This window comes from Anoplophora glabripennis, unplaced genomic scaffold, assembly GCF_000390285.2.
Source record: "Anoplophora glabripennis isolate ALB-LARVAE unplaced genomic scaffold, Agla_2.0 scaffold651, whole genome shotgun sequence".
NCBI lineage: Eukaryota > Metazoa > Arthropoda > Insecta > Coleoptera > Cerambycidae > Anoplophora > Anoplophora glabripennis.
The window spans coordinates 37,013-61,553 of NW_019416811.1; the positions used below are offsets into that span (position 1 = coordinate 37,013).

The 24,541-nt window shown below is 34.0% G+C and overlaps 1 protein-coding gene across 1 annotated transcript; it reads right to left on the reverse strand.

Annotated features, from left to right (window-relative positions):
• Positions 1–1,053: 1,053 nt before the first annotated feature.
• On the reverse strand, positions 1,054–22,700 carry LOC108910886. The gene is made up of 4 exons (XM_018715630.1): positions 22,469–22,700; positions 12,679–12,884; positions 5,508–5,664; positions 1,054–1,173 (listed from the first exon to the last, which is right to left on the reverse strand). Exons 1-4 carry the CDS (start codon positions 22,698–22,700, stop codon positions 1,055–1,057), a joined length of 714 nt encoding a protein of 237 aa, XP_018571146.1. The 3' UTR covers position 1,054.
• Positions 22,701–24,541: the final 1,841 nt, after the last annotated feature.

The following is a 24,541-nucleotide window of genomic DNA, read 5'->3' on the forward strand; positions in this document are numbered from 1 at the left end:
TATAGTGGAGAACGAGCAGTAAGGGAGAGTGGACTAATCCTGTCGCCTGCAAGGACCTCAAGATGAGCGATATGTGCAATTAAAACGGAATTATTTTTGTAGAGAATTGACAGACATGCTTAAAAGTTAAAGGTACACGGTAAAAAATGTTGTGTTAAATTTCTCACTGGAATGACACCGAAGTGGTTCGTATCTCGCAAAAAACCCTGTACCTACAGGTTAAATAACTTTTATTCGGGATTAAAATAAGATGTATTTACTATTATAATACGAACCAGTGACAAAAGAGAAAATAAAATTAATTGTATTGTTTCAAAAACATATTCCAAGTGCAAAGTTGTAAAAAATGTACATAAAATACAAATGAAAACCGAGTTTATGGGTTTACATGTTATTTTAAGTGTAAAAAAAGGTTTTTGGATTATAATATATGAAGACAGTGCAAAAATAGTATTCAAATATTACTGCGTAATAATGAATAAATTATTTTTTACAAGTAAAATACAACTCCTGTATGAGACACGACAGTGTTGTTAAGAAAAAAATTTAAAAATTTAATTGTACTGAGCCTACTTTGATTTTTTATTTAAAATCAGATTTTCGCTTATAAAGTGCTTATTAAAAAAAGATTCTCACAACCTTTTGCTAAATTTAATAGTTTCTTATAGAAAAAAGACGGTTTACTGCGAAATCAAGAGAAGAGCAAACTAAGACATCGAATTTTGGAGTAAACATTATTTTTTTTTATTCTGAGAAATGTTTTTCAATAACATTTCGTGACATCTCATAAAAAATGGCGCTTTGCTGGTGAAAGAATCAGTTTTTACTAAATTTTAAAGGATTGCATGATTTTATGTGCCTATTTGAAATCATAAACTCCAGAAGGCCATATTTCAATACCATTTTTTATCTCTTACAAGTGTCATTACACTTATTCGGATGTACTCATATCGCGAAAACCATAAAAGATAATTGCAATAAAGTAGAAAGCTTTAGGAGAAATAAACTTTAAACTAAACTTTACGTTTTTATTTTATCTTAAATAATACAGTCTTTACATTTGTACAAAGTTTATTGTGAAAATAGGTAGTATGTACATAAAAATATCAATGGAAGTCCCCCCTCCACTCGAAATTGACGGGAAGTCCCTTTGCATCGCTTCGGAATGTTCACCTAGAGAAAAAATTAATATTGAAGAAAAATCGAATTTTCATGTAGTAAATTATAGAAATCATGTTCATAGTATCATATGCAATGCTTACGTTATAAGCAACTTACAGAACATATCTTCTGATTTTTTTTAGATAAAAAATATGAAAAATGTTTTAATTCTTAGCGGTCCATAGAATTGTACATATTGAAGGTCTTATTTTTTTGGAAGAAAATACCTTTATCTGTCCCTAATTTTTCTCTCCACTAACGCCACATTTTTGTTATTGCAGACAAATGCAAAATTTCTCTGTTAACAAAAAAATTCGCTTATGATCTTCAACAACATTATTATGAAAAAAATTACATAAAAACTAACGCCACATTTTTGTTATTGCAGACAAATGCAAAATTTCTCTGTTAACAAAAAAATTCGCTTATGATCTTCAACAACATTATTATGAAAAAAATTACATAAAAACTGACAGGTTAATAAATAGTTGTCGATTTTGGTGGATATATTATTGACGCCTAAAACTATTTTTTATACATCTGCAAAAGAATTCGCAAATTTGACCTTTTTGAGTTATCCAAGTCTCTAAGTATGGGGTGTTTAACGAAGTGCAAAACTATAAATGAACATTCTCAGAGATAAAAATAAGCAAAATATGTTTATGTAACTCAAATAAAAATATCACGAAAACTAAATGAGATATCAACAATACAAGAACATGTGGTTACAGAGGAGGTTATGCCAACCGTATATCAGTAAATACCTCTAAAAAGTTCGGTTATTTTCTGACATGGGTCTTCAAACTTCCAAAAGTAAATCAGTTTTATAAGTATTTCAAGAACATGTAATGAGAGGTTCACAAATTTAATAGGGATGTAGTTACATTTAATATACCTATTCAATATCAAGTGATGTAGATATGGGGACTTATTTTGATCATTTTATACACACTTGGTTAAAGTAGCACATTTACACAATAAAATTATTTTCAATTAATTGTATAATAAATCACAGGCATACAAAAAAAATAATGTCATGACCCAGAGGGTAGACCCCCCTATCCCTCCGTTTTTGGGGTCGCTGAAACCGAATATGACCATTAAAAAAAATTAACTAGCCATTTCCCCGTTACCACCCCCCATACACCCCCTTCTGAGAGTTGAAATGTCAATTCTCATACAAAGTCGAGTAGGGGTGTATTCCTATGTTTTCTGGGACACTAAGAACGAAGAAGACTACCAAAAATGAATTAGACCCCCGCGTTACCCCACTAACGTCACTTTACCACCCCCATGCACCCTTTTATGGGAGTTGAAGTGTCAATTTTCATACAAAGTCGAGTGAGTCTACGTGTTCTAGGCTGCTGAAAACAAATGTAGGTGGCAAAGGATGCTGAGGGTTGACGAGGGGGTTGGAGTCATTTCACAGGCACACAAAAAAAATGTCAAGACCCAGAGGGTAAACCCCCTACCCCTCCGTTTTTGGGGTCGCTGAAACCGAATATGACCATAAAAAAAATTTTAATTAGCGATTTCCCCGTTACCACCCCGTACACCCCCTTCTGGGAGTTGAAATGTTTTCTGGGCCACTAAGAGCGAAGAAGACTGCCAAAAATGAATTATACCCCCTCGTTACCCCCTAGCGTCACTTTACCACCCCATACACCCCTTTATGGGGGTTGAAGTGTTAATTTTCAAACAAAGTCGAGTGGGTTGTGTATGCCTACGTTTTCTAGGCTGCTGAAAACAAATGTGGGTGGCAAAGGGTGCTGAGGGTTGACGAGGGGGTTGGATTCATTTTCGGTAGTCTTCTTTGTTACCTGTAACTACTAGGAATCGTATTCAACGAGGGTAAAGAAGTTGTTTAAGGCTAATATTTGGTTTACCTACGCATCAGTCAGTGTCCCAGAAATTGAAGGAAATAGAACGGTTGTCTATGAAAAACAGAAGTTGCTTACATAGCTGTTCCTTATATCATAACATTATATTCACCAAAACACCAAAATACCTGTATGATAAAATAGTTTAATTTAATCTATTATTATTAATAAATATTGTTTACTAAGTAAATAAATTTAATGATAACATAAATTTAACCCTCGAGGAAGAGAGTACCAAGTGTAAGAGTGGAAGCTTGCATTCTTAATGTAGGTGAGCAAACTTAGCCATTTAATAATAGTTCATCTATTGTAAACCTTGTACTACACTAGGCACAAAAATTAAGGGATATTTAAAAATATCTCAAAATTTTGGGTGAGTTTTCAAAGAGCTGTAACCTGGAGGGAAATAGTCGTAGCGAGAATAAAAAAAAAGAGATTGAAATTTCAAGTGTCTAGTTTTCAGACTTGGAGTTTTTAGCGTCAGCAGTTTTTGAGTAGTCATAAGAAAATCAACGAAAAAAAAAATTACAAATTTTTGCTTTCCTTTAAAAAGGTCTGTGGACCTCAACAATTTGTTGGTAATTTCACCATAAAGCACTCTTAGATAATTTAATTCTCTTCAATTTGAACTGTTCTGGAGCCTTGTACGATGATTTGTCGCAGAGTCGATCAAAGCAACAAGAAATAATTTTTTACTTTGGCAATCAATTACTCGGGAAATAATGGTCATACAGAAAATCCAAGCAGGGTTTGGAAAACTGCAAAGTACTCTCTACAAGTTATAATTATTGGTTTATGAAAAACAAAAAAAAAATCGGAGTGAAAATGGTTAGAGAAGAAGGTAAAAATTGCATAATTAGAGATAATTGAATAACTTGGCATAACTTTGCAAATAATGATAAACTCAGGATATTGACTGTAATCTTTCAACCTCAAAGTGCTCTAAAGAAACCCTGACAATTTCAAAACGCTGTGATTTTTTTTTTCTTAGTAGGTACCCAGAATGTTTAAATTTGTCGTTTCTGTTGAAAATGTAATAAGTAATTTTTCAGTTTTTATTCATTTTTTTTCAGTTAAAATGGTTTTTAACATTAATACATATTTTCTTCATCAAAAAACGTTCATTATTCTAAAAAAATTAAAACAACATTTTTCAAACTTTTTTTAACACATAGCATGTTAATGCACCGCCAGATGTCTCGTTGCGTAATTCCTTGACAAGTTTGCAAAAGAGTCTGGGTCAATTGATGGTGATTTTGTAATTGTGGATAGTCTCGTCGGCATCGACGCCCGAGCATGTCCTAAACATGCCTAATGGGGTTCAAATCGGGACTCGTAGGTGGGTGGTTGAGACTTGTTGGCATGAAGAAACGTCAATATCCTTATATATTATTTGCAAAGTTATGCCTATCCTATACTTATCCTTAATTATGCAATTTTTTACCCTTTTTCTAACCAACAGTTTCACAATATTTTTTACCAATAATTACGACTTATAGAAAATACTTTGCACTTTTCAAAACCCTGCTTCTGTTCGACCATTATTTCCCGAGCAATTGATTAATTTCCAAAGTCAAAAATGACTTTTTTGCTTTGATCGACGATAACTCAGCGACAAATCATCGTACAAGCTCGAAACCACTCAAATTGAAGAGAATTAAATTATCTAAATGAGCTTCATGGTAAAATTACTAAAAAAAATTTTTGAAGTCCATTGACCTTTTTAAAGGAAAACAAAAATTTGCAATTTTTTTTGTTGATTTTCTTATTATTCAAAAACTGCTGACGCTAAAAAGTTTTAAACTTCAGATCCAAAAACTAGACACTTGAAGCTTCAATGTCTTTGTTCTTTATTCTTTCTACGACCATTTCCCTCCAAGTTACAGCTGTTTGAAAATCAACCAAAATTTTGGGAGTTTTTTTAATATCCCTTAATTTCTGTGCCTAATGTATTAATAATTGTTAGAATTACACTGATGTACTACTATTAACAAAGACGTTTGTTATTATTATTAGATATATCCTGCAAAAATTTGTGAAGCTGTTCTTGAACTATTTAAACAAAATGATCTATTTTTCAATAAATTTGAAGATATATGTAGATATATCTCCAAAAAAGAGTATATTCCGATCAATGGGTACATTTTGCTTATTTTTATTCAGACAAATAATTTGCTTAGGTATTCTCTGTACCGTTAAAATACCTCCAATTTCAAAGACAACTTATTTTTATCCACTAGGTGTAATAAAATATTTAGCTCATGTAACAAATATGAACATGAACAGTAACAGTTTTTTTTTTTTCAAGTGAAAACAAAGCATGTAGTAAACTAATACGCGACTACCGTCACGCGGGTAGCATAAAACAAAGCTACAACTACAAATATCAAGTTAAACAACCCAATCCGGTAGGCATATTAAATTCCTCTTAGCAGATTTAATTTAAGCCCATCCGTAACACCATACCTTCAACCACAATGAGCTTTACGAGGGCCGGTTTACTAGAAGGCTGCATACAGGTGTATTCTCCTCCATCTTTCCAGGATACTGTAGTCAGACGCAGCCTGCTCGAGATTCTTTGATCGTCGTGCTCCGTCTCTACGGAAACGTTATCCCCTTCGAACTGAAAAAAAGAGTCGCTTTGAAGGCGAAATTTACGCTTCTGGGAAACATAATGCCGGGCTGTAAACAGTTTTCACGTGTGTGTAATAAAATGTACAGGGAAATATATGCTTACCCTAAAATCTCACTCATTCGCAAGAAAGCAATATGTCAGATACAAGTATGTATTTAAATTGCTTTATCGAATCCTGTAATATACAGGGTGGTCCAGTTTCCAATGCGGAAACTTCAGGGTCCGATAGAGATTCAAAAAATAATATGAGTATGATATATAAATTATATTCGAAAAATGCTTCGTTAAGGAAATACAAAGTGTTCAAGTGGTTTAAAAAAATTAAATTTATTAATTGTTGTCACACGGTGAGCACTTTTTGTAATGAAATACATTATTTTTACTTTTGCCAGTGGCGTCCGTATTAGCACGTTACTGGATATTTCTAAAGAAGAAATTGGTACGCCACTACTTTTACATAAAATAAAAATCAGTTTTGGATTCTTCATTCCATTTGGAACAAAAAAGCTATCTTTCGATTTTTCTGTCGACTCAGCGTTTTCAAAGTGATCTCTGACAAACAATTGAGCAAGTACGACAAAATAACAAATTTATCTGTCAAATTAATTAGTAACTGTCACATTTAGTTAGCTCTCTAGTGAACTGATTTGTAATTATTGTTATTGTTATAGTTATTATTAGTGTCATTCTGAAAAATGCTTTTTAGTAACGAAGAATACACATATATTCATGTTTGTTACGTATTTTGTGATGGAAATGCGGAAGCGGCGGTTCGTGAATATCGAAAACGTTATTCAAATAGCAGAATCCCAGATGCTCGTGTCTTCATTGGAACACATCAAAAGTTTCGTAACTTTGGCCTGCGTGTTAATTATGAATATAACAGAAATCGTCGCAATAACAATCGGAATCGTATTCTTCGTACTTTTGATGGCAATCCGAGGCTCAGCCCTCACAGAGCAGCTCAGCAACTACAAATATATAAGTCTCAAATATTATGAACATTACAAGATGACGACAGGCATGCATCACTTACAACCCATACAGGATTTACACCCTGGGGATGCTGAAAATCCAGACTTTTTGCACAAAATTCTGTGGACGGATGAATCCTCTTTCAGTAGATGTGGAATAACGAATTACCACAATATCCATGTTTGGGTACACGAAAATCCTCGAGAAATTCGGCCACGATCATTTCAAAATGAATTTTCGTTGGGAGTTTTGATAATAATCTTTGTGGTCCACATTTTCTACTCCCAACTTCTTCTCAGAACTATTTCGTGAATTTCTTACTAATAACCTGCAGGACTACATTAACTTAAGACATGAAAGTTGGATACAACTGGATGGGGCCCCACGCATTTTGGAATAGCTGTAAGAGAATGGCTAAATACGAACTATCCGCAACGTTGGATTGGCCGGCTAGGGAGGAATGACATGAATCATGACGTGGTTAATGGTATTGGACCAGTGCAGTGACCTGGCCACCTAGATCACCGGATATTAATCCACTGGACTTTTACGTTTGGATAAATGTAAAAGACAAAGTTTACGCTACTCCAGTGTTAACAAGAGATGATTTAGTTTTAAGGATTCAGCAAGCCTGCAATGATATGCGGTGAAATCCAAATTAAGTAGCTGCTGCAATAAATTTATTAGTTACACGATGTCGAAAATGTATTGAGGTGGGTGACTACATTTCGAGCAATTTCTTTAACTTACATTTTTATTTTATTTTGTTGTTGTCATTATACACCACTAATTAAATCTGTTGTTTTTCCTGTTATAGTTTAACTAACATAAAAAACTAAATTACATTTACATTGTATGTGTTAAAAGTTTTTTATTTTTTTTTTAGTCGAAAACGCTGAGTCGTACAGAAAAATCGAAAGACAGCTTATTTCTTCTAAATTGAACGAAGAATACACAACTAATTTTTATTTTATGAAAAAGAAGTTGCGTACCAATTTGGTCTTTAGAAATATCCCAGTAACGAGCTAATACGGACGCCACTGGCAAAACTAAAAACAATGTTTTTCATTGCAAAACGTGCTCTCTCGATGATAGTTAACGCTTACAAAATTTCATTGAAATATCTTTAGCCGTTTAACAATAATTAATAAATTTGTTTTTTAAACCAATATTGAACATGTTGTATTTCTTTAACAAATAATTTTTCGAATATAGTTTGTACATCAAACTCATATTATTTTTTGAATCTCTATCGGATCCTGAAGTTTCCGCAGTGGAAACTGAACCACCCTGTATATTATATTATTATAGATAAACAAAAGTTATGTGATGAATTTCCTACCATGCCATCTTGACAAAATTTTGATATTGTGTTAGTTTATAATAGAAATCGATCTAAAAAATGAAAATAATACGTTTTAAATAGTCATTTAATCATTCATATGAAATGAAAAGACAATAATAGTCAATAATTATTTATTCTTATTGTTAAATCATAATTCAACGTTCAAGTGAACTAATGCGTGTACAATACATAGTTAAGGCCCTTAAGAATTAATAGCTGCTACCATTCCATATTGAGAAAATATTGATACTGTGATTATAACTATGGCATATGTCAATAATTGTAATGTTTACGAAAAAATTAAGAGTAGACAATAAATCGACTACACCTTTTCCTGTTGCAGGCACATGTCATCATTATCCTTATCGTCGTGTTTTATGTCTATCTCTATTAGAAACGACAAAAATTACAGAATGACGACACGTGATAAACCGAAATGTCAAAACTCTTGTTGACATTGACGAAATATATTCCATGATGAAAATCACTGTGAATTTGACAACAGAAAGGCCAACAGAATAACTTATGCTGGGGTCACATATAGCTCTATCTATATATTCGCTATGTTTGCCGCCTCATTAAAACCAACATTATACTATGATAAATGTGATTGCTATACTTGTTTATTAACAATAGCTACCATTATCCTAACAAATGTGGCTGCCAAAGTTTACTTTTCGACTATATTCTTAGAACATCGCTGATGACGAGCGCTGTTCATACCCAATAAATAATCTATTTTAATTTAAATGTAATTGGCAATGTATAGATGGAAATTTATTAAAGTGTAATTAGCGTTTCTTCCATGGTTTTAGAACAAAACTACTGAGGTCGGTGCGATTTTCTCGAATACTTGACAACTGAAGATATACTTTTGAATATATCTATCTGCACCATCCACATGACACGATATTTGTTTATATTTGATAAATATTGTACAAATCTATAAACATATTGCATTCTCAGCTATTCAGTTGTCCTGCATTTGTTTGTATTTGGCAAATATTGGGCAAGTGACCGCTTCATCTGAGGCCGGCTTTATTTAATTTCCAATTGTGTAGAATGTACACATTGCTGATCTAATTGTAGTATCATTTATATCACCGCAAACGTAGCATATCAATCTATATAAAATTGTCAATATACAGTGTGCTTCAATTAAAACTTCTCACCTGGAAAGTATCGGAATTAAAACAAAAAACAAAAAAAACCGAAACACGTCGATTTTCTTTTCAAGGGGACACGTGATGGCATAAGTTTTAGCGTCTTAGAAGGTACCCTTTAGCAGAGGTGTAAAATACCCTTAAACTTTAAATGTCATCCTATGTTGCGTGACACCTCATTTTAAAGCTTTTTCAATTCTGCTCACGACGATGTCGTAGGTACGACTTTTTAAATGTTGGTTTAGATATGACAATAAAATCATCAATTAAAGAATAAGACAAAATATCATTGAATAAAATAATGTTATTTTATTAAGTGTTCAAATTAGTTCTCTCCGCTTCCATACAATAATGAAATCTTAGCTCCACTTTCGAACGAACATTTCGAATCATTTCGGGCATTATCTCTTCAAGAATTCGGCGACGAAGCTCCTCAAGTGAGTTTGGTCGTGTTGCATAAATTTTCGACTTTTAAGTGTCCCCATAGAAAAAATTCTAAGGGCGTTAGATCTGGCGATTTGGGAGGCCACTGAATTGAACCTCTGCGTCCTATCCAGTGATTTGAAAGAAAAAAGAAAATGACGCACAGCTACGGCATAATCTGATGAAGCACCATCATGCTGAAACCACACATCCTCTTCTGGCAAAGCGTTGTCATTTTCCAATAGTTCCACAATCATCGGATAGATATTTGTTTCCAGTAGATTCAGATACATGTTTGCATCCAGATTTCCCGGAAGGAAAAAAGGCATCATGAGGCGGTCTCCCAGTTGCCCGCCCTAACATTCAATTTCTTCGGATGCTGCGTATGATTTTTATGAAAAATGCGTGGATTTTCGTCACTCCAGTAACGGCAATTATGGCGGTTGACTCAACCATCCAGTTGGAACGTACATTAATCGGAAAAACATATTGAGTACAAAAAATTTGGATTCCTTCGAGCACGATCACTTATTTCTTCACAGAACTGCAGGCGGCGAACAAGATCCTTATGAATTTTTAAGATTCGGCGGCAAATAGGTACAGAAATTCCTACTACCTACTTGCTCAGACTCAAATTTGGTTCCATTGCGATGTGATCCAGGACAGCTACCTGATTACCCTCATTACGTACAACCTGTTCACGTTGTTGCATTTTGTTTGCAACCGATCCAGTTTCCGAAAATGTATGCACTAAATCCAGGACGTACCTACCGATGCTAAGTGTTTTTGTCAGGATGACAATAATTAAAAATCTATGCTGCCTGCCGTGCACAACCATTATTCTTGTAAAACAAACTAATTATTTCTACTTTTTTAGTAATTGTATAAACCATTTTCACGAATTGGAATTCAATCGACTTTATGATAATTTTATGAGATATTGTTTCGACAAGACAAGACGAGAGAAGTAAAACAGGTTATACAGTTGAACTGATAGAGTATGAAGTTCATGTATTTACAGATGAACGAAAAATCAAAACTAATTTTTTTTATCGAGAAATTGCCGAAGAATGTTATCAGATAACGCCCGAAATGCTTTGAAATGTTCGTTTGGAAGTGGAGCAAATATTTTATTAATGTATGGAAGCGGAGGGAAACCAATTTGAACATTTAATAAAATAACATTGTCTCATTCATTGATATTTTGTTTTATTCTTTAAGTAATTATGTTATTGTCATATCCAAACCAAAATTTAAAAAGATCGTATGTCGTCGTGAGCAGAATTGAATTAAAATGAGGTGTCACTAAACATAAGGTGCAATTTAAAGTTTAAGAGTATTTTAAGCCCCTGCCTAAGGCATAGCTTCCAAAACACCAAAACTAACGTAATGGACGTGTCCCCTTGAAAAGAAGATCGACGTGTCTCAGTTTTTTTTTAATTCCGACATTTTCAAGGTAATTGGAACAACCTGGATATTTTCGAATTCGTCTGTCAATTTTCTACAAATTACTACTCTCTTACGTTTTTTGAAAAAAGCCTGATTTTCTAGTAAAACTTAAAAAACCAAATGAAAAAACTTTTACTTAAATGACATGACAATCACTAATCTTCCGGTTATTTATTCGAATAAAGAAATTAATAACATTAGTCATCATTTTAACGATTTTATTTGAGTAAATGTAAATACTCAAAAATACCTCCATTTCCACGAACAAGCCCGACATCTTTTTAGTAACGAAAATGTAATTTGTTCGAAATTTATTGTTGCTTGAATCTGATGCATTATTTCTTGTTACTGCTCAGAATGTTAAAGTTGCTATCGCAGCCCACTATGTAATTTTAAAAAGCATTATGTTCGAATATCGAAGTGTGTTCTCAGTTCGTTTTTTAAGTTTTACTCGAAAATCAGGCTTTTCTCGAAAAACATAAGAGAGTAGTAATTTGTACACAATTGAAAAACGAATCCGAATGTATCATGGTTGTTACCGCAAAGTAATGGCGTACTAAAAGGCCTCAGATTTTGGACAATGTTTGCATAAATATATGTGCAAAATTTCAAATTAATTCACTTAATAGCTTTTAAATTATTTAAAAAATTTTTTTTTGATGTTTAAAACTTTATAGAAAAGAGTTCCCTTAAAACTCAGCAAAGAATACGAGGTTTCATTTTTGGTCACCATTTATGAATCACTTTGTACATATCGAACATAGTTGGCACAGAGCTGTATGTGGCACTAGCTTTATAACTCAAAAACATTCCTAAACATGTTAAATCAATTTAAAAAGATAGTTACAGTATTATCCACGAATCCAGAGAAAAGAAACTCTGGCTAAATATTAGAAATAATTTAATAATTTATTGCAGACGAGCTTAAAATCTGAATGATAGTTAAATTGACAGCATTGATTTCTGATGGCTTATCGGAAAAATTAAATAAATAAAGTTACATGTGAAGGAACTCTTTTCTACTTAAAAATAATATTGTTGTAGAGGAAACTACTTGAGAGTAATATGATTTTTTTGATAGACTGTTAAATTACAAGAATGGGATAAGTGCTACCAGATACTTTAACAGTACTGAATCCAAATATTAGATCCTACATATCTCAGGTTGTAATGACAATGATAAAAGGCAGCGTATGAAAATAAAATGCGATTATTTCTTAAAATAACTAACTGTTAAACCGAAAATCCAAAATTGAGAAGTAAAACGGATGGAAACCATTATATTCCCTATACTTTTAATGTATCCGTATGGTAATTTGATTTAAGGCATAGCACAGGTATTTTTGAAATTCAAGAAGTCTAATTTAGTGTATGTGCAAAAAATTGATAAAAATGCGAAACTGTGTCACTATTCTGCATAACTATCTCTTTGTGTATAGCGTATTACCGCGTCAGTCTGTTAAAGATAATAGGTACCGTTACTACTAACGTTAAAAATTAAAATGCAACACATCCACAGGCGCGTCAACACTCACACCGAACAAAGCATCGCCAAGGAACAGCCCCAAGCGCTGACACATCCCAACACCACAACAAAACATCAAAGTCATTCGAACTGGAATAAAAAGAATAGCACTTTGTATTTACCTCAAAGGAAACTTCTTTGCCGTCGTGCAGCCACCGAACCGGCGGTCTTGTGGCAAAGAAAACTCCGGATTGCAGAGATAAAGGCGATATTTCACATGTGAAGGTCACGGGGGAGCCATTCTGGACGAACACGGCGCTCGGGCCTTTTATTAGGGCCTGGCTGACCCATTTTGAATTGGAAACGTCCACGTTGCGGTCACCTGGAGCTGGAAATGAATAAATTTAGAGACGCCGTTGGAATACAAGCGAAGCGTTAATTAGATACGAGGAAGATTACAGATTTGAGGGTGGGGTCTCGTATTCCTCGACGTGGGTTTGAAATTTCTATGAGGTGGTTGTGCGAAACATACGTAATCAGGGAACTTTCTTTACGTCATAAAGAATACTTAACAAGGCATTAAGTTCTATAGAGCGGAAGGCTGTAATATATTTTAACTTCTCCGTAATCATATTAACTGTAAGATATTTTTCAACGTTTACATTATAAATTTCATAATATGAAGGTTTGTTGACAAATAACATCTCTAAGGGAATGTATTGAAACTTAATAGATAGGTATAATATTGGATGAATGATGGAGTAATTTCCAATATATTGCTGAATAACTGTCTTAATAACAGAAATAGTGAACTGGGAAAGGAGTGTTGTGTTAAAGCCAATCTAGCCTGGCTTGTGGGCGACTAAAATACAGACAGATAAGAATAATGGAAGAGTTGAAGTTTCTAGGAACGAAAGCTGCATTCCTCCAGCTAGAGACAAAAATTCATTGTAAAGGAGTTAATAAGGAAGAGCATGAATAATAACTTTTGGGTCGACAGTCAGGCAGCACTAAATGCCGTCAACTTACACAAGATCAAATATAGGTTAATATTGGGTTGTGTTTTGGTAGCGTTAGGAAGTCAAAGTGATATGACATCATCTAGGATATTAGAGGATGAGAACCACCAAGAAGGAGAAGGCTGATGAGCTAGCTAATGTAGGTTCATCTGCAGCAGACTCAGGAAACACTTGAGTAATGTTGGCCTGATAGAAGTCAGCTTATGTAAGTTCTGTCAAAAGGAAGATGAGTGAAAACTGGAAACTGGCAGCTTTTTTAAGGAATTACAGTCGCAGTTGTGAAATATAATAAAGACACTAAAGTTAGATGAACTAGAAGGTTACACTAGAACTACGGATGACAATAGTGAGAACAATGTAACTGTTAATTCTGTTGAGAGGAAGTTTTAATAACTACTAGATATTAATTTGAGGATACCATGGTATTAATTGTTCTTCATAAGATTCTAATAGTTGTTGGGTAATAATATATAATTCAATTTTTGATAGTTTGGAGCAAGACTAAGACTATTGAAACTTAGATATCGACGATTTTTTAATAGAATATTGTACATTTGCAAGTTATGCTTCGGTCTCCTTTGAAACTGTCGAGAATATTGTAACATCAACTTGAAAGAAATAATGTTGTGAAAATGTTTACTGAATTTTAACCTAAATTGGTGTAACAGTGGAATTAGATCAATCAACTAGAAGCTGCAATAAATATTGTAATGGTCATATAGGATGTATGACACAAATATGTGCAAAAAAATTAAGGCGGTGATTTGTCTTGAAAATTAAGGGTGAATTTCCATTTAAAAAAAATGTCTCTGACCCCTTCCTGAGGATTTATGGATCACGGAGAGAGACAAGTTTAGTTTTTATTTCTCTCTAAATAAAGTTACAAAACTATGTGCAGTCTCCTAATATCGAAAAGGCATTTATCAAATAATTTATTGATCTTCTCCTTCGATTGCAAGGGGTGGAAATATCAACCACCGCAAGTAATTTCTTCACAACATTTTTCCTATAGCGGATATGATCATATAAAGCATCGTAGCTTAATTTATTTGAAACAAACTTGATCTCCATAAATTTAATAGCTTTTGAACCACGAATGTTACGATACATTCTTGATCTACATATTCATATCAAAATGAAAAATTTATAGTAGGCGGTGGCCAAATATTTGACAATTTCTTTCATTTTTCTGTCCTTATTTGAAGGACTATAAATCTGCAGGAAGAGGACGAGGAAATATTTTTATATGAAAGACCCCCCTACCTAAATTTTCATCAACGAATCGCCTCCTCAATTTTCTTGCAATTATTTATTTACACCCTGTATACGGGCTGTTACAAATTCGCTTATCACTACAGGGATCTCGGAAACGGTAAAAGATACGAAGTAAATGTGGGCAAAGTTGCGTAATCAGGGGGCCAACATTATGCCTCTAAAAAATCAAGGCTAACATGATTAGTTTTCGAAATATTTGAAAACAACCGAAATTTTGGTAATCCGTTTTTGTTTAAATTCAGCCTTGTTTGAGGTGATATTGGAAAAAGAAAAACACTTTCTCATGGCAAATTTTTGCCCTATATCGAATGGCATAATCAATTTTTATGTGTAACGTTTCGTCTCTCCAGGACCATCATCAACTTAAATTTTTTAAATACGGTCCTGGAAATTTTATAACATTTTTTGCAAGCCTTTATGACCCCCATACTGTACTGCCTCTGCTCGAACCAGATTCACACGTTTTGCCTCTTAAAATTCATCTTCAATGTATTCGTTTTTTAAGATTTCTTTGTTTCTACAATTATCGTACACTGTAAGTGTCGTTAGACCCTAATAAATCCACTTAGTTATTTAAACTATTACCATCACACGTTACAATAAAACATTATTAGAGCCTTAATCTCCATCACCTAGTTATACATAATTCGATAAGTTGTTGGGTAAAAATTTAAACAAAACTACAATTTTAATTTCATTCTAACAACAAATTAATTCTTAAAAATGCATATGATCAACCAACTCTCCAAATAAAAATTATACTTTAAAAATTACGGTAAATGTTCAAAAACGTTTTCGTTTTGGCAAATGCAGAAAATGAAGATAAGCACAATATGATCGGAATTTATTATACCTGTGACCGCAACTGTGAAATTGCTTGTCAGATTGATGTATTTGTATGAATATACTGAAAAAAATTTGATCGAAATTTGTTTGAATTTTGAGCACTCGAGAAACCTACAAGAATGAGCATGGGATTAAAACTCCAATAATGTTTAGAACAATTACATTGAAAATGAATTTTTAGAGGGAAAACGTCTGAATCTGGTATGAGCTTGTTACACCTATCAGCTCTAATATTTTTTTGTGCACAGCTTAAGGGGCTAACGGCAGCTCATTGGACGGAGTGCAGTTGGGCCGTAGTCCGCTTTTGTTTTTCTTGATGTTGGATATCTCGACTCTTGCTAAATCGGTCTTTAGCTTCGGGAAGAAACGAGAAATATGTATATGAAAGATGTTAATTAAGACGCCAAGCTACTGAATAAAGTATTAATTATTTCTCCTTTCCCCCCGATACCCCAGCAGGTATAGGATGGAAACAATATAAGGGTACAGAATAAGTTACTATAAAAGATGAAAAAACCAGAACACTACTGTGTCTCAAATTTTTATTCAACCCCCACCCGGAGTTCGTGGTGGCTATGACGATGGTGGAGGTGTCTTACAGTCCTCTCGGGTTATGTAGTCTTGTCTCACACTCTGCTTGTTGCAATGGTCACCTAAGTTGCGTTCTAGTTGCCTGGGTTTTCAAACTGGATATTAGAGGTTCTCAATTTGGCAATTTGCCTCGGCTTATGGCATTTACAGTGGTTAATTAGGAATAGCTTTGATTATTGCTAGCTTTCATTGAAATTAGTACTACCATCTTTAATTATCACTAGCTGATTATTATTATTATTATTATTATCTAAACTAGCTGGCTGGTTTCTAAAACGCAACGTGGGAGAAAAAAAAACCCAATTAGTTCTAAATAGATACTTGGGGAAACGTGCTTACTCACTACTAAAATATATTTACAAACTATGTACAAATCTATGAACATCTGAATTTATTTGTTTAATTATTGGTATAATTACCGTTTCACGGTGTAGGATGATGTAGATTCAACGTGATTTTATATAAAATGGCTACTATAGCTCGAAATCACTAGAAATCACTAGAAGCTGTTAATACTTTTCACCAGCCAGAGTCTGAATGGGAAATGGCCAAGCGGGGCCTTGTCTCTAGTTTGTAAGAACTGGAGTTCCAAAAAAATACAATCGTTACGATTGGCTCTTACTCCGTACTAAACTGGTTAAAACTTTATACAATTAAAAATCCCTACTTTTGTATAAACATAATTGTTCTTTAATATCCTATCTATTTGTTCAGCGTTCATAGGTTCTATTTCCCAAATATCTTATTTAGACTAGGGTTCTATGATTTCTATGAAATTGTGTTTTATGCAACAAGCGGTGTGTGATGTCAAACATTTTAAGGTTAATCTTAAAAATTAGTACATACATTGTTGTTGGTTATAATGCTGGAAATAAATGTTTTTATACCAATGTGTCTTAACACTACGTATTTACAATATACAGGTGGTGTATCTAAGCTAAAATATTTACAGAGTATGCATCTCAAGGTTGTTGTTTTTTAGACAATATACGTAAGTACTGTGAATTCATATGTTTATAACTAGTTCCTAAAGACCTACACTTTTAGAACTGCACATAACATACAAAAGTACGTGTACTGGGTGTTCATATGGCTGCTACATTAAATTACACCTGTAGAAATGTGTCTGGAATATTGTGACATAATATAAGATGTTACAAGCTGATGCAGTACAGTATTGAAGGTCATGAAGGCTTGCAAAAAGTGTAATAAAATTTTCATGCAAAAAAAATTAAGTTGATGATGGTTCTGGAGAGTCGTAACGTTACATATAAAAATTGATTATGCCATTCGACAGAGGACAAAAAGTTGCCATGAGAATGTGTTCTTCTTTTTTCAATATCAACTCAAACAAGGCTGAAACGAAACAAAAACGGATTTTAACAATTTCGGTTTTTTCAAATATTTCGAAAACTAATCAAGTTAGCCTTGTTTCTTTAGAGGCATAATGTTGGTCTCCTGATTACGCAACTTTGACCCCATTTAAGCTACTTCGTATCTCTTACCGTTTACGAGATTTCTGTAGTGAGAAGCGAATTTGTAACAGCCTATATTATCTTATCTATACTTATAAGGCAATTTTAAGTTTTATGAAAATTTTTAGCTCATAAGCTATTCTTGAACATTACTATACATATTTTTTGCATCTGTACAGAATTTAAGAACTGATGTAAATTTTGAACTTGAGTAATGGATCAGGTAACAATATAAAGAAGACGCGGCTGTAATTTTTCCTGATTTAAAAACTTCCAGGACAATATCAAGCTAATATTTTACGAAGGCTCCTGTAATCAGGCGAAATAAATTCCGTTAATTCAGTTAGGCAAAAAACTGAATAAATCAAAGCCTGCTTAATCCAATAAACCTTAAATGTACGGTGAGATTAAATAAATCTTTGAAAGTTCATATTCTGACGTTGATATACGACTTGCAGGTTTTTGCCAGCGCCACCACACTGTTTCGTTGTTTTTCGATTTATTTCAGAATTTGTTTGCAAAAACATTCATTGTCTTGGAGTTTTGAAGAAAGGGACAATGCAGATACCCCGATAAAATATCGCCCCATCTTTCTGTCTGTCTTGATACTGGATGGAGTACATAATTAATCACTTAAACAAAGAATTTTTTCCATTCAAACAGCACACCCCAGACGACGCTTGATTTCAGAAATCTTAGGGGGAATCTTATGCGAAGGAAATTGCCTAATTGCGAAACAATATACTTCAACGCTTAGTCTCGGAGAAAATCAGTTTGGAACAGAATAAATATTGCTAATGAAACTGCTGGCAAAATGGAAAATTTAAAAACAACGTGGGAAGATTAGAGCTATAGAGACAGTAAAACTATAAATGTGTCTTGAATTAGTGTAAAATAATTAGGAATATATTTTGCTATTTCAAGTGCAGTTTGGAAAGTCTACTCTCAGTAAAGCTTTTGTTTTCGAAGATTGTGAAACATTTTGATCCTTGACGATAACGCTAAATGTAGAAATTGGATTGATTAAATTATTTAAACTTCCTTTTAACAGATTTATCTCCGTGTGACCTTTGTTTGCGTCGCTGAGGAAAGTACTGAATGGGAAAGCGTTTTGAGAACAACGAAAATAAAGTTTAAGGAATATTCATGTAAAACTTTTTAAGAAGATTAAGTGTTTACTAAGTAAAAAATGTTGAAATTTAGAAACGACATAATACAGTGTGATTGATTAAGGCCGGCCACCGGCTATATATGTGAACCTATTGGTCCTACAGGTTCGGGGAATAAATTCTTATAATGAAAGTGGCCATGAAAATTTCACTAAAAGTATTTTCATTTTCCGCAAATCTCCGCATGTGGGCGCAACTAATCAAGAAATTTTTAAAATTAACGTGGATATATTTTTTATGAGTTTTAATCGATAGTCTATTTCCTAAAACGTTTCCTAGTGACATATTTTATTTCCTCGATAATTAAGTGGGATTAAGTTTTTGTTATTAATTTGAAAAAATGCTGTATTTTCGGAAAGCCTTAATGGATTTTCTTGCAATTAGGTTTGTAAAATTACAATATCTTACAGATTTAATAAATGTTTTAGTGATGGCAAAAAGTTGGTTAATAAAGGTTCAAAATGGCGATATGTTGAAACCTAACCTATTTCTTAATTTTTCTTGGAAATTTTAAATGGAACGATATACTTTTTTCTAAGTCATTACAACATTTAATTAAAATAAAGCTGTTCAAAACCGCATCTCGATATCTTGAACCGTTTAGGAAATATTTAGATTTTCGTATTGTACCTGAAGAAAGAGAATAAATTTTCATTTACTCCCTTATCATTTCGAAACAAAACGATATTTATTTGCTGTTTCCGTAATTACATATTATTTTACAAAAACCGGCCTCCCTTCACACTTTATCCAGGCTTAGGACTGGTCCAAATAGTACTTGAAACAATAACTGGAGCATGTTTAAAGGCCAACGGGACAAACAGCAATAACACAAAGTTAAACGAAAATCAATAAGGAATAACAATAACTACAACAAATTCGCCAGTCTATGGCGGCAAAAAAGCAAAAATTAAAAATGTTCAAAATGTTTACCACCATTGTCGATGCACAAATTAAGCCTTTCTCTCGTAGATTGTACCGCGGCACAGTGGGAAATATTGGACAAAATTCTCGCCACTCGCCAATTTTCATCGTCTCGTCGTGATTTTTTTTTTAATAATCTCGTGGTAATCTGAATTTTCATATTCGGGTGAGGTTTTTTCGAAAAACCTTTTTTTTTAATGCTTAGGGAGCGCCCCAACCTCAATGTCGAAGAAAATTTTTTTAAATACTCGATGTTCAGTTGTAGAAAAAAATTTTTAAAAGTATCTGCTATTAATAAAATTGATTATTATGACTTGATATATTTTGAGGTTAGATTTTTGAAGAAAAAACATCAGATATATCATCAAGGGTCATAATAATCAATTTTATTAACAGCAAATACTTTTAAACATTTTTTTCTACAACTGAACATCGATTATTTAAAAAATTTTTCTTCGACATTGGTTGGGGCGCTCCCTAAGTATTAAAAAAAAGGGTTTTTCGAAAAAACCTCACCGGAATATGAAAATTCAGATTACCACGAGATTATTAAAAAAAAAATCACGACGAGACGATGAAAATTGGCGAGTGGCGAGAATTTTGTTCAATATTTCCCACTGTGCGCGGCTTCAATTTCGGCTGATGATAAATTTCTTATAGCCACACGAATTCTTTGTTTCATATCTTCCGGTGTTGTGGGACGATTTTTGCAGATCAAGTCTTTTATTCTACCCCATAGATAAAAATCTAAACAAGTGAGGTCTGCGGACCTTGGAGGCCACGGCAAAAGACTTCCCCTGCCAATCCATTTATCTGGAAATGTATTATCAAGATAATTTCGGACGTTCTGGACATCCCTCTTGTTGGTACCACATATTCATCCTCTCAGCAATTGATGCCTCTTCTAATAACCTTTCACCGTTAAGATGGCCATCAAAAAAATTACCCAATAATTTGTCTATTTAAAATACCGCACCACACATTTACACTCCACCTGTTCTGGTGATCCACTTCTCTTAACTAATGAAGGCTAGTTGCTGACCAATAATTCATGTTGGGCGAATTTACTTTCCCGTTGCTAGTAAAAGTTGCTTCGTATGTGCATAAGATTTTTGACAAAAACGTAGCATCTTCGGTGAGGAAACCTTTAAGCCAATGGCAAAAATCCAATCTACGACCAAAATCTTGATCGTTTAATGCTTGATGTAACACAATATGGTAAGGGTGCATTTTATGTTTTTTTTAATATTTTATAGACAATAAAATGTTACTCCTAACTCCCTTGAAATGTCTCTAATACTTAGATGTGGATCTACATAGATGTAAGCCATTTATAATGTTTACTTCAGATTCAGTAATAGGTCGTAGTCTATTCGGTGGCCGTAGAGGCTAAACTTGACCTGTCTCTCGTAAACGCTCTGCCAATCTTCTGAACGTCTGGAGCAATGACGTCTCTCCGGATATCTTACGGCATATTACCTTGAAGCAATAACAGCATTTTCATAAAATTGAAAATAAACAGCCAGTATTTCAACCGCAAACGCTTCTGCATTAATATATGACATTATTGAATGATTTTAGATCAATTTTATAAACAATTATAATGCGTAAACTTTCTGACAACGATAAACTAAATTGTAATAAACCTGTCGTTAATGTAATCATTTGTTTTTTATTTTGATTTTCAGGACTAACATTGACCACCGTTATAGGGGAACTTTTAAGAATGAAAATTTTAATGAGATACGTAATTAAATTCGAATTGAATAATTAAGTCAATTTTAATTAATTAGATTGAAAAAAATCATACTTTCCACCTAAGCAACAATTGATTCATCTGTTAAATAAAGGTTGAGAGTTTGATACCCGCCTGGGGAATACTTTTTCTTATGAAGGGAGGCCGGTTTTTGTAAAATAATATGTAATTGCCGAAACAGCAGATAAATATACATTTTGTTTCGAAATGATACGGGGGTAAATGAAAATTTATTCTTCTTCTTTAGGTACAATACGAAAATCTAAACGGTTCGAGATATTGAGATGCGGTTTTGACCAGTTTTATTTTAATTAAATGTTGGTTATAATGACTCAGGAAAAAGTATATCGTTCCATTTAAAATTTCCAAGAAAAATTAAGAAATATGTTAGGTTTCAACATATCGCCATTTTGTATCTTTATTAACCAACTTTTTGCCATCACTAAAACATTTATTAAATCTGTAAGGTATTGTAATTTAAACAAACCTAATTGCAAGAAAATAAATTAAAAGGATTCGAAAATACAGCATTTTTTCAAATTAATAGCAAAAATTTATCCCGCCCCTTTATTTATCGGGGAAATAAAAAATGTCACTAGAAAAAGTTTTAGGAAATGGACTATCAATTAAAACTGATAAAAATATATCCACGTTAATAAGGCATTTTTTCATTTAAAATCAATCTTAAAAATTTCTTGATCAGCGGAGATTTGCGGAAAATGAAAATATTTTTAGTGAAATTTTCATGGCCACTTTTATTATAAGAATTTTTCCCCCGAACCTCTAGGACCAACAGGTTCCCATATACAGCCGGTGGCCTTAATCAATCACCCTGTATGTGCTGAAAGGCAACGACACCTGACCCTTTAAATCCCAGTTCTGTTCTCCAACAGCCCCGCGACTCGAAAATTACCTACCGGTGACCGTGAGGCTGATCGCCAGGCTCATCTTTGGCTCCGTGTTGACCTGGCACTCGTATTGGCCCGTGTCGGACACGTGCACCCCGCGGATCCGCAGACCCCAGAAGTCACCCGAGCTATCGGAGTGCACAGACTCGAAGCGGCTGTCGCCGGTGAACGTGTGCCGGCTCGACGTCAGGATGTGCAGGTCTCTGCTTCTTATCCAGGACACCTGCAACAGATAATCCATATTCAGAGGCGGTAGTTGAAATTTTTTGGTGCGATTGACATGGGATGTAGAAATCGTCAAAAGTATTTATGTTACATTGTAATTCTTCAGAGATTTTAAAAATTATATATACTCACAAAAAAATAGAAGGTAGGGTCACAATATAAGTCCCGAGAGGATTTCAATGTTCGCAAAATGATTTAGAAAGCCACTCACGGGGCTCAAAACCCACTAGAGGTAAGAAACCATGGACAGGAAATGCACTCACGCATGTTTAGGAATTTGCCGCCAAGCACCACCATCCGTAGTAGACGTTGCTAACAGAACACGCTGCCTATCGCTGAGCCACTGCCGACAGCGCTAAAAGGTGCCAAAAAAAATTACGCCACAATTCCGGATATTTGGCAAATAAAATAAATCCAAATTATACACATTCAGACTGCAGCAAGATGTTAGGGTCAACATTAACTAAAATCATTTTCAGATCAATAACCCTTCGGTCAAATGAGGTCAAATTCCCAAATTCAATGCGGACATCACTGCAAGACCCTTGCGGATCCTACCTGGAGCGTGTTCGAACGCCAACTCGAGTACCCTGCAGCTTATTAACCAGGATCTGATACGTGGCCAGTAACAATAGTACGCACCAAACATTTACTTTTGTTTTGTACACATAAATTACGTAATGCTTCCACCTACTGTAAATTAATAAAAAAATTCAATAAATTTTTACAAAACTGAGTTAAATATTTCTCTCAAAAAATTTACGAACTTTACGTTCCCATACCTCTTATAGTTCAAACCGTTCATGAGTTTCTGAGCTTGCGACGATGGCCCTGAGGGTTCTTAGAGTGTATACAATATGGAGGAAACATGCGACAGTGTAGACGAGTGACAGAGAGAGAAAGAGGTAGGTAGTTTGGGTACCATCTTTTTCTTTCACGCTGGTACATAATTGGCTAACGTAATTCCTTCCTCAACGATTAGAGAGAGAGAGAGAGAGAGAGAGAGAGAGAGAGAGAGAGAGAGAGAGAGAGAGTACTCAAAGTATAGCCGTTTCCGTCTACAGCGTCCTTCATATATGTAGTATTTCCTTTAATTGAGGAATACGAACTACTAAAGCTTCCATACCGGGCACTCTAAGGAGGGCACATACTACAAGCTCTTAAATCTTTCTGATCCGGAGGTCTCATAAACCAGCCAAAATACAAAGATAAAAGGACACCGAGACACTCGCAGGTGTTAATAAACAAAAAGCGGTAAATGCAATAATAACAGTTAGTAGAAAGTCCCACATAAAAACAAAAAACAATCCCATTTTGAACTGTGTAAGTGTTGGTTAGGTCCAAATATTACATTGGGGACCATTATCCTCAGGCCGGCTATTCGTCATCAATGGAGGAAGCTTACGTTGCGATAGGCATGAAGGGGACGTGTCCGACCGTCTTAGTCACCTCTACGCAAGCGAACAGACCACTGGTGGAAATCGAGGAACCAGGTACCGTTGCTCAACCTGGATGGAGGTGTAAGACCACTACAATATACCACCGAAGGATGCGATCAATTATATTTCACGATATGGCGCCCAACGTAGGGCCACGCTGTTTAAAATGACAACAGATAACGACAATCTACAATAGGATGTATCATTGAGTCATACCTAGGACACTCTTGTTTTACTGATTCATTTCTAGAAGTATATAGTTTTCTGAATTTTTGGAATATTGTTGTATTTCCATGACCAATAAATTTTCATATAATAAATTTCTAAATTGTCGATACTTTTAGAACATACATTTTTGCGATACGATGCTACTTTTCGATACTTGAAATGTTAGGATCAAGGTTAGGATAGATTTTGC

Excerpts from the sequence above, each read along its gene's own strand:
- LOC108910886 (XM_018715630.1), bottom strand. The coding sequence starts at position 22,700 with ATGGATTATCTGTTGCAGGTGTCCTGGATAAGAAGCAGAGACCTGCAC. Across the intron at positions 12,885-22,468 it reads GATCAGCCTCACGGTCACCG|CTCCAGGTGACCGCAACGTG; the intron begins GTAGGTAATTTT and ends ATTCATTTCCAG. Across the intron at positions 1,174-5,507 it reads AAAGCTCATTGTGGTTGAAG|GTGAACATTCCGAAGCGATG; the intron begins GTATGGTGTTAC and ends TTTTTTCTCTAG.